Raw genomic sequence first — 15096 nt, 5'->3', positions numbered from 1 at the left:
TTCGGGGTGACGCCCCGACGCCAAAAGCGTTTTCTTGCATTATTCACTGCAGAAACGCATTCTCCTAACATCTACAGCTCATTATTATTCATCAGTGGGGTTTGAGGTGAAGTTATAAGCGTTTTCTTGCATTTTTCACTGCAGAAACGCATTCTCCTGACATCTATAGCTCATTATTCATCCTATTAAAAATGACCTTTTGAAAAATGTTTTATTTGAAAATTATTTTATTATGAATATATAGGCTCTTACCACATTGCAAATAAACGATTTGAAGATACCCCACATATTTGGATTAATGCTTTGAGGATCGCCGCCGAAAAAAAAATATTCGAAATATAATATTTAAAAAAGAAGCTCATTTGTAAGTGACATATTTTGTTGGATGAGATAGGCATGTTTGTAACTTTGTTTTGTTACAGAACTATAATTCAAAGTTCTAAACAAAAATTTTGGAAGTGGGAGGAGAAATTAAGATTCTACTCTAATTTTTTTTTTTTTTTTTTTTTGCACTTTTAGGATTCAAACATAAATTGTGAGCTATTGTCCCAAATTTATTTAACTAGAAAAATATCATATTGAGTAAAAGTGGGAAAAAGGCGACTAGGAAAAGAATACTTGGGTTCAGAACTCATCTCAATCGTTACTCTTATATTGAAAAATTTCGTATGAATCCTAAATTTTCCAAAGCAAAGTCTTTCTTAAAAATTTTTGTGAAATTACATAAACTACAAAAAGAAAAAGTAATGGTTTGTCCCATGGGCGGAAGGCGATTGCATGTATCGCCCCTCCCACCTGGTACAACTCTTTTTCATTTTATATTTACTAATGATAAAATTTGAGATTAGAGTGTGGTGCGACATAATATACAATGGGTTCACGTAGTATATATTATATACATATTCAACTAATTTTGTTCACAAACTATGATTTCTCCTTAAAAATAGGACCGCACCCCCCCCCCACTCAGAGGGCTAGAGTGGGAAGGGCAGTAGATGCAATCACTTCCCACCCTTACCCCACTGAATCGTCCAAGATATCAACCAGAAGGGGAGCGACATAATATAAATACTATATTTTAGTTGATCTAAATTGTTCACCAGCTATGATTTCCCCTAAAAGTAGGACCGCCCCCCACACACACACTCAAAGGGTTTAGGTGGGAAGGGCAGTAGAGATATTCGCCTCCCACCCCACCCACCCAATTGGCCAACAGGGGAACGACATAATATAAAGATTGGTTAAAACAGTGATGCCCAACCTAATCCGACCTGCGGGCCATTTTAATTTCCGACACTCGTGTCGCGGGTCACATAACCGCAACGGTACAAACACGAAATGAAATCGACCTGTAACAATTTGATTACAAAATTAAGGATCTAGCACTTACATTAATTAATGGGATATCTACAAGTTATCTTTTTTTACTTCGGAAAATAGCTTAAACTTAAAATGTAAGCAACAGTTAGCTAGCTGACGACTTTTTTTTTTTTGTCTCTTTTTGTTAAATTTTCCCATAAATCCTTCTATCTCTAAGCAGTAACTTAACTTTTTCTTATTAGCGGCTCAAACCAAGAATGCCTTCATATCTGTTTTATAATGCTACTTATATGTTGTTGTGTTTTTAAGCTACTTTCTTTACAAATCAAATATGTTGGCTTATGATCATGTTCCACTAAAAGTAAAAGCTTCGTTCAACTTTTCCTGGTAGATTCTACATTCAGAGTTCACTTGTATTTTCTTTCCATTTCATAAAAGTACCATTGTTAAATGTCATGGTAACAAATTCATCAGAGATAAAGTCAGGACCCTAATGTTCGTAAGATACTTTTTTCAACCTTTTTTTGTTTTTAAATGGGAGAAGGGATTTTCTACACTTTGTGCCGACGTTTCGGCGGGCCGGATAGAACCACGTCGCGGTCCGGATCTGGCCAGCGGGTCGTATTTTGGGCATCACTGGATTAAAACATCAATAACAAGTTTTAATCATATAGATATTTATTATATTCTGCTAGCGAGCTGTGATTTCTACAAATAATTTGGACCGCCCCCCCACTCGAAATTTATATGGGGAGGGGGGGGGCGGAAATGATGCCATCGCCCCCTCCCGACCCCACCAAATCGGCCAACACACTAGAGGGGGGAAGGGGAAAATAATCTAAAAATAGGTTAAAATATAAATAATTAGTATATTTTATTAACATAAGTAATAAATTCGTATACAAATTGTGTGAATTCTTTACTAAAATTCGTCCGCTCCCCCCCCCCCTTTCAAGGGGGGGGGGGTGATCGCCCCTACCGCACTCCCCCCCCCCCATCCCCCGGATCCGCCAGTGTTTCTGGGTGGCAAAAACCTTTTGGGTGGAACCTGGATACGAATCTCGAAAAACGTCTCTAACGATTTTCCCTAGAAATTTGGCAATTGATGTATATCGTTGGAAAAGAATTGCTAGCTCATTGACCACACTGAAAAAAACTCTAGATTGCCGTTATAATTTTTCAATTTTGAAAAACCTAGAGAACGAAAAAATATCTACCTTAAAGTTGTATAAAGGAAGCGTCTTTTTTTTTAAGTATCTTTAATGTGTTGTTTTTTTTTCTTGTTTTTTGTGATTCTTTGTAACAGCACTTTACTTTCTTTTTTTTTTTGTTCATTTTATTGTTCATCCTCCTATACACGAGACTTACACGAACACCTTACCAATGTATCCATTTATGGCGATAAAGTTTGTGTGATCAAGTGAATCATTGGAAATTTTATTTATTAAAGGATCAAGTCATTCAAAATGAGTAAACCTAAAGAAGGATGTAATCAAAAGGAGAACTCTGAAAAGCGATCTTTAGGATCATAAGTAAATTTACTTAAGTCTGACAAGAGATCTTTAGAATCAAAAGAACTAGTCAACAAATCAACCATATTACAGTTTTCCTCTCTTAGTCGAGTAACATGATCTGAAGTGGCAGAGGTTGGGCAGATTTCAGTTGCTTTAGAAGAAAAAGATTGTTCAGAATTTGAATTCGAGAATCTTGATTTATCGTCTTGACAAAAATTGCCAACGTCTTTGTTCACTTCATATTGGTCGGACATGTCTGTTATTCTGTCTGATTGAACGCTTGCCGAAGTACTTTCAAAATCTGCTGGGCTTTCTGAACTGTCGTCAACGTTGTTGTGAATAGGTTTTTCAATAACTTTTTTATTAACAGACGAATCACTAAGTTCTGAACTTGTACGTATAAACGTGGAAGATACAGTATTTTTAACGTTAGAACTGTCAGCATATACAGTAGAGCCATTAAAATACGAGAAGCTTTCAGAATCTGGAGATGTATCAATCTTTACGATATCGTCATATTCCACAGTCGTTATTTGAGTCCTAAGGTTAAGATCGTTTACTGAAGGATTTGAATTACAATCATCTTTTTTAATGTTTTTAAATGGCATTACCGTATCTGAACTATGACAAACATTTTTATCCATTGTTTTATGTGACGTACTATTGGCGACGCTAGTGTATTTAGAATTCTCCTTTTGTGCTGATGTCCTGAGATTTGGCACATCCTGAAAAAACTCCAATTTTCTTTTTTTGTTAGGAGGAAAGTTGTTTTCGTTTTCATCAACACTAGAATGTCCTTCGACTCCAACTGACTCTGTGACTTCTTTTTCAAAATCTTTTGAAATGGTTTGTAGACATTTGATAAAACTATTTTTACAGCTTATAATCAGCTTGGAATTTTTGCGTTTTAGTTTTTTAAAAAATAAAGCACATAATGTAGGCAAGGTTTCACACGTGTTCAAAAGAGTGTGAAATTCTGTTAGTAGAAATAATTTCTGCTTTTCCCTATTCCTCCATAACTTGGCTTGCTCTTTCACTTGTTCAGGTAACTTATCTATAGATTTCAAATGTTCCTCAAGAACCAAGTATTTCTTTACTAAAAACTCTTTTCTGTCTTTAGGATTTTTTGTTGGGTTTTTCCAAGCTTGTTCCACCTTCTCATCCCACCATTCAGGTTTGTTTTGTTTATTCCATAATTTCTTACTTTTTCCCAATGACACAATATTGGATAAAAGACGAACTGTAATTATAAGCCATTCTTTTACATTTTTAATGGAATCTCTTTCGGAAAAAAGGGTGTCCGAAGTAGAGAAAAGCTTATCCCGCCGAGAGTGCCTGATACTCATTTTGTTGGCTACAAAAAAAATTACCAATGAAAGTCTATAAGGCAACTGCGATGTTGTTGGTTTTTTTTTTAGTTATTTATGAATATGTTGTATCCAATATTTCTTTAAAAGGTTTATTGATATATGGTGGAATGTTATTTCCGCTCTGAAATGAAATAAAAATAAAAAGAATGCAATTAAGTTTAAGGTTGAAAAATGCATTTGAATGTATAATAAAATATTATTTTAAAGAGACAAAATTAAAATGATCAAATTTTAAAGAAAAAGTTTACGGCTAAAAACTGAATGATATAAATTTTTATTTTAAAGCGACTTATCAAATCCTTGTTGCTATGCTATTTCTTCAAGGTTTTCGAATGAGAACTACTTTGATATCAAAATTAGAGTCTGGAGTTAACAACATTTTTAGTTTTCCTAACACACGCACTCCTTTGTGCCCTGTGTGCCTTACTGAAGTTTGAAATAAGAAATAAAAACTAGAGCTCCAGATGCATATGTTGATAATATTTAGTTTTGACATAACCCTAAATGTATAATACAAATAAGAGAGCAAATCAACATGTACTCGAAAATGAAAATCCCTATGAAGTCTGTTCATACGTGTCAAAAATATCTATGTAGTTGTATAGTAAAAATGTTCTAATCTAATAGCCCCGCTTTCATCAATATTTGACATTTTGATATTTTATTTATTTTGTGTACTAGCTTCTCTCCCCTGTCGCTTCGTCGTAATTTTTCATTTGACGTCAGACTTTTCTTCTTGATCGTTTGGAGATTCACTCCATCTTGTGCTGTAGAGCCAAGCTGTATCTTTTGAGTCCCTGAATTATACTTATGATGATGTTACTGGACAGCCTTATCATTTGCCTTGGTATACATTCTTAAAGGATTATTTGATCTTTGTTTAGGGGGAGTTTTATTTTACACTGTAAAGTTATTTTAATATGGATTCGGTCGCATTCGTATTTTGTAATTAGATTAGCAGATTAGAGGATTAGAAGAATCAGTTATTAGTCTTTCTATAGGATCTCAGGTTTCAGGACTGAGGTTTCAAGTTTCGAGTCTCAGGTTTCGTTTCAAGTATCAAGTTCCAAATTTCAGATTCCAGATTTCAACTTTCTACAATCAGTCTTGGTGTTACATTGTGACATTGTGAGTTTTGATGCTGCCCTGAACTCTGGTTGTATTTATTGTTGGTGAGCATTTCTAACATATATGTATTATATAAACATTTGCACACTAGCGCGTTAGTGCAACACCGCTTATGTTTACGTAATAAATGGAGTTCCTAATATGTCTTCCCCAAAGACATAAATAAATATAGACTGGAAGTAGGAAGTTATTTTTATTTGGGGGAAGTCAAATATGTTTTATGTACTATATCTATGTGAAAAAACAATGGCGGCAATTGAGCTATAAATTCTAGGACTAACATTTCAGCCTATATATAACTATGATCTTTAGTTTTGAAAAGTACAAAATTGCCATATTCCAAATAGTTGCAAGTTATTTATAAACTTAAAAATATATAGGTAAGTGCTTAGTTATTAAAAAAGCTTGATGGTTTCCTTGGAGACTTGTTTTGTATTTATGGCTATGGCCAATGTTGTTTCAACGTATATTCGAATTGTTTATATCAGGATTTGATTATCTAGATATATTTAGATATACATAATTATTATAAAAAAGTGTAGTTATACATTGGGTATTATGTGAGGTCGACTGAGAATAATAATCACGTACCTACATTGTGAACAATGACATTAAATATGATTAAAAAATCAAATACAATCACGTAACAATGAGACATTATGATTATGAGTAGATTCGGTAGAGCTAGATTGTGCTCTCATGTTCGCTGTCGGATAGGTCGATTTCTACACTACAAACAACAAGGAATAACTTTTTTTAGGTTATTAATCCGTTCGTTAGCAGTTCTAAATATTTATCGAGCAGTAGTATATCTTCGAGTAGTTATAAAGTTACACAGTAGGTAGATAAATTTAGAAATTTAGATCTACAATCATACAATGTAACAATGAGAATGTCTACATCATAATATAATTATATTATAGAATTATTATATTATAATATAATTATATCATGTATATCTAGTCAATTCTATAGGCTAGTCTATATAAAATATATTGATATATTCTTTAGATCTATATTATTACAGTAGATATATAGAGTCTACTATAGATATATCTATATAGGGCCTACTCTATAATATAGTATACAATTTAAAAAAGTAAGTAGATCTAGTAAGTCATAATCTAGATCTAGAATCTGAGGATAGTGATGGTTAGTACAATATAAATTATTCTAGATACTATTGTATATATGTATTACTTCAGCAATATATATATAATTTATAATATCTATACATAGATCTAATTTTGATTTAGCTTGTATAAATAAATGTACCTGTACATATATATATATTATATATAGATAGTATAAAGTATATAGTCGTATTAAAGATCTACAATAATAAACTAGATATAAATAAACATTATAGATTAAGTACATAATATAATAAAAGATAATGACTTACTCAACATTATCAAGAAATGATATGTAAATTCTTTTTGTTTTTAGATTTCCCCAAAATATCAAAATCAGGTTGAAATGGGTAAAGGCAATGGAAAGGGGAGAAGGATGGTTCCCTGATGCATATGATTTTGTTGACAGTACACATTTTGATGAAAGTAATAATTTGAAACCTATGGCGATTCCTACTTTATTCAATATGGTAATTTGTAATTAAATCTCATATAATGTATTAACTGTTTAAATTTTAAAGTATGGCTTTGTCAATTAAATATTATTATTTACCCAAATGGATTTTTTAAAATTATAATAAAAGTCTTTTTAGTACTGTATAAATTTTGTTATTGGACTAAATTATCTATTTCTGTCTCTAGAGAGAAAATGTTAATCTTTCAACTTGCAATAACAATGCACAGAGCTCTACTGTGACGAATTCAGTTAATTGTGTATGGGTGTTCTAAAAGAGGTAAAAAATAGCATAATAAAAAGTTTTTTTTTCTAAATAAGTAACAATTTTTTATAAATTTCAATGAAATGCTTAATTAAGTAATAATTTATTTACCCAGTTATCACATAAGTTTCCAATTTCTGACTCTAGATTGAAAATGTCAACCCTTCAACTTACAGAATCAATGCAGAGAGCTCTTCGTCCACAAATTCTGATAATGGTGTGGGAGGTCTAAAAGAGGTACAATGTCTTATATGAAATTTCTACTGAATATTATTGATATTATAAGCATTTTTATCAATTCTTTTTTATGAAGTTGGTATTTGTTTTATACTAATTGTAATAATTAGTGTTAATAAAAATTTACTATTACGTTTTATATTGATTTTGTAAATTGTTTTAATTGTTATTTTGCTAAGGATCATAACTATGCAGCTTCATGCCCGAGAATACTGAAGCGTAAACTTGATTGTGCAGAGAATAAAGTTGTAAAACTGAGGAAACAGTTGAAAAGTTGTAAGCAGCTTCAGACATATTATAAAGGAAGAGTCAAATCATTACAAAAGGAATTAAAAGAAAAAAAGCTCCTTACAAAAGAACTGACAAGTAGACTTGAAATGTTTAATGGTAACTATATCATAAATATTCCAATAATTTTCAGAATCATAAAAATGATATTGATACATTTTTTTTTATCTATTTACAGTTAATTATATATATGTATATAAATATAATTTAATTTATATTTTCTTATATTTCAGAACTTCCATTGCACTTATTTGTTAAATCCAAAGGAAATAAACCATACAGTGATGAACAGATTTCATTTGCCTTAACTTTACACTACTATGAGCCCAAGGCTTATGAGTACCTGACCACGAAATTTCATCTTCCCTCAACTAGAACATTAAGAAGGTATATGTGTTGAGCATGCTTAGATATTTAAAACATATGCTTTACCAAAATCAACAATACCTTGATAAGAAAATAAATGATTATAACATTATTTTTTAATTTACAACAGTGCTAAACTTTGATGAATCTTAAAATTGTATATATTTTAGTTATATTATGAGCAGTTGGGTAAAATATTTACTTTTCCTTTTTCCTCAGGAGAATATCCAAAATTGATGGCTCTCCAGAAATAAACCGATGCATAATGGAAGCATTGAAGCAACTTGTGATAGACAATCCAGAGTATACACAAATGTGGCTTGCATGTTAGACGCAATGTCTTTAAAAAAACACATTTGCTATGATGCACATAACAAAATTATGACTGGGTTTGTGAATCTTGGACACCAACATGATAAAGAAGAATTGGAAGCAACAGAAGCCCTTGTTGTGCTTATAGTTGGTTTAAGGGGAAATTGGAAAGCTCCTATTGCCTATTATTTCACTAATTGCATTGGTGCAGTCACACAAAAGCAAATACTGCTAGATATTTTATCAGAGCTCCACAACATTAGAATGAAAGTATGATCATTAACAATGGATGGACATCCTGTTAACTTCTCGACATGTGAGCTTTTGGGATGTAAATTGAAAAATGTTCAATCCCTTGAAACAGCTTTCACAGATCCTGCATCTGGAAATAGAATTAATGTATTTTTGGATCCATGCCATATGATCAAACTTACAAGAAATGTTTTAGCAATGTCTGAAAACATTTTTTCCAATGATGGACTCATCAGCTGGAGACATATAGTAAATTTAAACTCTCTCCAAGAAAATTGTGGTTTATCTATTGCAAACAAACTGACTTCAAGACATACACAGTTTAAAAACCAGAAAATGAAAGTAGCTCTAGCTGTGCAAGTGATAAGTACTTCAGTAGCTGACGCTTTGCAATACTTACATGAAACTGGGCAAAATGGATATGACTTTTCAGAAGTGCTGCCAACCGTTACATTTTTAAGAGTAGGAACAATAATTATAATAATTTTATTCTGATTTGAGTAGTCTTTTAACTTAGTCTTCTTACTTTACATGTTTAAATGTAGTTGATATATTATTTTAAACAATTATATTCAATTTTTAACTAGAACTATTGGTTGGGTATTTCAAATTATAAATGAGAGCCATATTTTTAAGTAATATATGTAATGTTGTTTCTAGAACATTATAAATGATACTCATGGTATCCAGAAATGGCATTAATGATTTTTAATTTACAATTATAATTAACACTTGTAAATATACTATAATAAATATTCATTTTACTTCATTTTTTATAACATGGACTCACTGTTTGATGTATTAAACTCTAGAAATCTGCACAATAAAGGTTTCAAGTCACCATTAAATGCAGAGAACTGGCCAGAAAAGCTCCATTTTCTTGAAGCTACAAAAACATATTTGCTGTCTTTGAGATCTTCTGATGGTCGCTTTCTTTACCAAACAAAAGAGTAATTATATATATGTAGTGTAATATAATAAATATTTTTATGAAACATAATGTAAACTTTTAAAGATATTTTAAAAAATCATTAATGATTATAAATTTGTTACTTTTTATATTGGCATTTTTTTTGTTTATAAAAAATTGTTCATGTATTATTCTATTTTTTTATTCAGACACACTGCAATAACCGGCTTCTTAATAAATATTGAAAGCCTGATTGCTCTTGTACCACAACTTCTTATGGTTCAGCAATTTGTTCTAACGTACAAATTTTCACAAGACCATCTGGAGCTATTGTTCAATGCAGTAAGAAGAGCTGGTAAGTTAAATGAAAATAAAAATCACAACTATATTTTCTGTATATTTCCATTGTTGGTACATAATTTTATTTGTTAAAAAATAATTAATTGTAATTTTTATTTCTGTAGGTGGCTGGAACAACAACCCTAATGTTAAACAATTTCAAGCTACATTTAAGAAAATCCTTGTTCGATGTGGGGTTCAACCTGGAAAAACAGGCAATGTATCTTTACTGGACAGTTCAGACCTCACAACTCCACCATTGGCAAATTCAGAAATTGTGATGAGTGAAGCCCTATTTGCAGATGACCAGTCTTTTTTGTCTGAACACGATTACTGTTCAAATTTCAACATTAATTATAAATACACAATTGAACAGATTGTTTCATACATAGCTGGTTGGGTTGTTAGAAAAGCCATGAATGTAGTTAATTGTTCCACATGTAGAGTATCATTAGTATGTGTTGAAAAGCCCACAGATTTTTCTTTAAGTTATCATTTACTAAATATAAAAAACAAAGGTGGGCTAATAATTCCCTCAAATGGTACTGTATCTGTACTATTATCTGCTGAGAAAGCTATTAGGCATCGTATGAAAATAAATAGTGTTAAAATGTGTAGATATGAGGAAGTGTTATATATTGTTAAAAAAGATTTAGGCACAACAGACATCTTTGAATTGGGAGGACACATATTAGAAATTCAATCAGGGATTGATAACCATTATTTTAATTTAATTACAGTGCTTGTCAACATTTATTTCAATATGAGACAGCATCATATTGCAAAAATGTACAATATTCAGCAGCATGCCACTGTTGTGAGGCAAAAGTTGTCAAAACTTATTTTAGTTTAAGGTCAATAATTCCTGCTATATTTTTGTTACAGACATGTCATTAATAAATAATCATATTGTTCATTATGGTAACATACTTAAAAATATAGGCTTAATTCAAATAACACATATACTATTTAAAAAACAACAGCAGAAAATGTTAATCCCTCTAGCTGTGCAAGTAATGTCTTTGTTTAAAACTGACATCTTGTGGTTTTTTCATTCTACAACTACCAATAGGCCTATCAGAGATTTTCTTCACTGAAGAAATATGTAACAAGTTTGTTAAGTGAAAGTAATGACTGCTTCCAATATCATTTTGTTTATGTGTACATGTTTAAAGAGAAACCCTTGATAAATCTAAGAATTGTAATTTTTAATGACAAGCTTGTGTAACTTGAAATTTTTAAATATTTATTGCTTATTCTTCATTATGGGAAAATGCTCCAATACTAAAGTGATATTAATAGTTGATAGTGTACTTATCTTATCTTATATATTACAGACCTTACTTCATTATGGTCTTCCCTTTAAAACAATAGTTTGTTATCTGTGAAATGCGAATGTTCTACATGGTTTCAGAGTAAAACTTATAAAAGCTGTCCAGACAAAGGTTTTTATTAATCTAATAATTGCTTTTTTATAATTTTGAGCAACTAATCTTGAACTAGAATGCAAAACATCGATCTGTATCAAGCGTTTTTAGGATTTCAACAACATAGACCGTTAGCTGGTGCCGACAGTAAACAAAAAGCCGAATGGCTGGAATGTGGATACGTCAACAAGACCGTGAAGTTTACAAAACTCTAAATATTACAAATAGATTTAGAATTTATAGCACATCAGAGAAAGCAGGAAGAAGGAAAAAGTTTTGATAACTTTCTTAAAGACCTAAAGCTTCTCATTATGAACTGTGAGTATGACAATCCACATGATATAGATTCTACTTATTGATTTGATCATCAGCGGAGTCATACACGAAAAGATACAATTAAGACTACTTGATAAGGGGCAGAAGTTGACGCTTAGCAAGGCTATTTAAATTATAAAATAATGCTAGGACAAATTTGTACAAATACTCCTACTTCCCTAGTGCTATTAGAGCATGGAATGGGTTGCCTGAGCTAGCCAGGAAAAGCAGTGACTAGGCAGAATTTAAGTCATTGGTTAATATGCATGACGCGTAGGGCATAAACATCTTCTTTTTTTAAAGTAACGTCTGTATTATATAAGATAAGATTGTTTTCATTGAGAAAAAAAAATCCTAGATCGAAATATTTCATGTTGATTTTAATCATCTTATGTACATTTAAATGGATTGATTACCTAGATCTTTCTTAGTTTCTAGATTAGGTATCTAAAAATTGCAAAATAATAATTATGAGACGAGAGTACTCTTATTTTTGATGTTCCATTAGGCTACTAGATCTAGATCTAAAATTTAATTATATGTTACACAGGTTCACAGGTTAGGATTGAAAAAAAAAAGACAATAGGCCTACTTCTTTTAACTATTTTACAAAACAACACCTTGATCCATCTTTCTAAAACATTTTCACATTTTTTGTTGTTTTAAAAAGTCTAGATAAATAATATATAAATACATACATTCAACAACATTTCTTATTCCAACTGAACTAGTTTACATTTTTTTTTTTAATGTATTTAAAGCACTTAGACAGGGTTCGACCTGGTTTGTTTTTTTTTGTTTTAATTTTCTGGGGAAAAAATCTATATTTGTATTTTGAATTTTCCGAAATTATCTAGATATATCTCTATATAATATATGGCAGGAGGAAGAACTTTCAAACTGAACGGTGCCCTGCATATTTTCGTGAAAAGCTGACACTAGTTTTCTTAACTTATTTGGGCAGCCGATTCTCTCTAGTACAGCAAACAGACGGCTTCTGCTAACAAGGTCAAAGGCCTTGGTCAAATCAATAAATGCTATGAAGAGGGGCTGCTTTTGTTCTCTGCTCTTCTCCTGTAGCTGCCGCAGAGAGAAAATCATATCTGTTGTAGATCTACCTGCCCTAAAGCCACACTGCGACTCTGGATAAACACGATCTGCCAGGATCTGTAATCACTTTAGTAATACTCTAGCAAAAGCCTTTCCGACTATGCTAAGCAGTGAGATGCCTCTTTAATTGTTACAATCAGAGCGGTCGCCTTTATTTTTATAAATTGTAACTATGTTGGAGTCTTTCAATTCCTGGGGGACCATTCCTTGTTCCCAGCACAAGCTTAGCAGTTCATGGAGTGGTTTGATTAGGGCATGTTTTCCAGCCTGAATGACTTCAGCAGGAATGCCATATCCTCCGGGTGTTTTCCCATGTGCAAGCATGTCAATGGCAATGCTCAGCTCCTTTACTGAGGGCGTTTCGTCTAATTCCGTCAAAACTGGAAGTGATGGGAAGTTGGAAACAGCATTTCATGGAGTGGTTTGATTAGGGCATGTTTTCCAGCCTGAATGACTTCAGCAGGAATGCCATATCCTCCGGGTGTTTTCCCATGTGCAAGCATGTCAATGGCAATGCTCAGCTCCTTTACTGAGGGCGTTTCGTCTAATTCCGTCAAAACTGGAAGTGATGGGAAGTTGGAAACAGCATTTGGTGAGATGGCGTTTTCAATCTGATAGAGTTCTGCATAGTGTTCTACCCATCGTTCCATTTGCAGCGCACGATCGCTGAAGATTGAGCCATCTTTTGACTTGAGCGGAGCACACTTGCTGGTGTGAGGTCCAAAAGCTTTTCTCATGCCCTCATATAGTCCTCTTATGTTACCACAGTCGGCACAAGATTGAATATCTTCGCATGGCTCCTGCCAGTATTTGTTAGCACATTGTCTCGCTACTCTTTGGGCATTGTTACGTGCAGCTCTGAGCCTTTTTAAGTTGCTTGGGGTGGGATCCTTCTTGTAGATTAGCATGGCTGCTCTCTTGTTCGTAGTGGCAGTTTCCATTTCTGGTAGACTAGCTTCAAACCAGTCTTTGCTTTTCTTGGTTTTGTTTCCAAAGACCAGTGATGATGTTTGGTAGATTGTATCACGCATAAACGTCCAGCTTTTTTCTACCTCAGTCACAGAGAAGTTTTTAAAAGCTTCCTCTAATTTGTTCTCAAATTCGGTGCTAAGATCAGGATTTTTTGCTAGTAGTATTCAGGCGTGATTTTCTTTTTCCCTGTGATGTGTGGATCTTAGTTGGCAGCAGTCTTGTCCGGCAGGACACTAAAGTATGATCAGTATCACAATCCGCGCTTTGGTAGCTACGTGTCAGCAGTATATTTCCAATGTCCTTTTTTCGTGTCAGTATCATATCCAGCTGGTGCTATTGCCCAGACCTAGGGTGCCTCCATGAGACACAGTGCTGTGGTTTTGTTCTGAAGTATGTGTTGGTAATGCAGAGCTTATGGTATGTGCAGAATTCAAGCAGTCTTTGTCCGTTCTCATTCATCTTTCCGATTCCAAAAAGCCCAAGGCAGTCTGGCCATGTAGTGTGATCTGATCCTACTCTGGCATTGAAGTCACCTAGAAGGATCATATGTTCTTTTTGAGGAATGTTTGCAATGGCTTCTTTGAGGTCTTCGTAGAACTTGTCTTTGTCCTCCTGAAGCGAGCATAGTGTGGGGGCATAGGCACTAATGCTGTCATCATACTTATGCTTAGTAGCCGTTCCGAGCCACCAACTGGAGGGACTATCATGGGAAGAAGACTGTTCTTGACAGCAAAGCCCACACCATGTATTCGAGTCTCATCCTGTGCTTTCCCTTTCCAAAAGAAAGTGTAGTCAGTCTCGCGGAGCATGCCGTTTTCGGCCAGTCGGGTTTCTTGCAGGGCTGCAATGTCAATATGTAGCCTTTTTAGCTCGTTGTTTATAACTGCCGTCTTCCTTGCGTCGTCGATCTGCCTAAGATCATCAGTAAGACCAGGACACATTGTCCTGACATTCCAAGTGGCCAGTCGCATGACAGGGATTTTCTTTTTCAGTTTAATTTTTCTTCTTTTGTTGCTTGGTGCAAGTTTCCAGCCTACTTGTCGTTTTAAACTAAGCTCTAAGCACCCATTAGAGCAGGCAGGCTGTGGCGGATCAGCACCTAACTGACTGGGGGCTGCCCAGGTTGAGGCGGGCGGTAGCTGATCAGTGAGGCGCGAAGACCTCTCCCACCGTCAGAGACAACCCGTGGCGTCCATACATTACGCCAATCAAGTTGGACTTATAACCCGTAACTGTTGTCTCCCGTGTTGTTTTAGCCGCTTTGCAGCAGCACCAGAGTTTCCTCTCCGGGGCGCATTCCTGGGCCTTGGATAAAGAGGTCATGGGTGGCCCATGCGTCATGATCCCTCTTTCGACCTTGCTGATGTGATCCAAAGGAACGCAT

At 33.7% G+C, this 15096-nt stretch overlaps 1 protein-coding gene across 3 annotated transcripts; it reads right to left on the bottom strand.

The window, feature by feature from the left end:
* Positions 1-469: 469 nt before the first annotated feature.
* LOC129927292 (uncharacterized) lies at positions 470-12426 on the bottom strand. Of its 3 annotated transcripts, XM_056035668.1 has the most exons (5): positions 12329-12417; positions 9430-9572; positions 8278-8769; positions 7296-7412; positions 470-4325 (listed from the first exon to the last, which is right to left on the bottom strand). In XM_056035668.1, exon 5 carries the CDS (start codon positions 4178-4180, stop codon positions 2813-2815), a length of 1368 nt encoding a protein of 455 aa, XP_055891643.1. In that variant the 5' UTR covers positions 4181-4325; positions 7296-7412; positions 8278-8769; positions 9430-9572; positions 12329-12417; the 3' UTR covers positions 470-2812. The 3 variants fall into 3 exon arrangements, with proteins under 3 accessions (XP_055891643.1, XP_055891642.1, XP_055891644.1); XM_056035667.1 differs by lacking the exon at positions 8278-8769; XM_056035669.1 differs by lacking the exons at positions 7296-7412; positions 8278-8769; positions 9430-9572 and having other exon boundaries at positions 12329-12426.
* Between the last annotated feature and the right edge of the window lie 2670 nt (positions 12427-15096).

This window comes from Biomphalaria glabrata, chromosome 7, assembly GCF_947242115.1.
Source record: "Biomphalaria glabrata chromosome 7, xgBioGlab47.1, whole genome shotgun sequence".
Taxonomy (NCBI): Eukaryota; Metazoa; Mollusca; class Gastropoda; family Planorbidae; genus Biomphalaria; species Biomphalaria glabrata.
The sequence above is the reverse complement of the archived record's forward strand: the minus strand, read 5'-3'. Positions and strand labels throughout refer to the sequence as shown.

Excerpts from the sequence above, each read along its gene's own strand:
- LOC129927292 (XM_056035669.1), bottom strand. The coding sequence starts at position 4,180 with ATGAGTATCAGGCACTCTCGGCGGGATAAGCTTTTCTCTACTTCGGAC.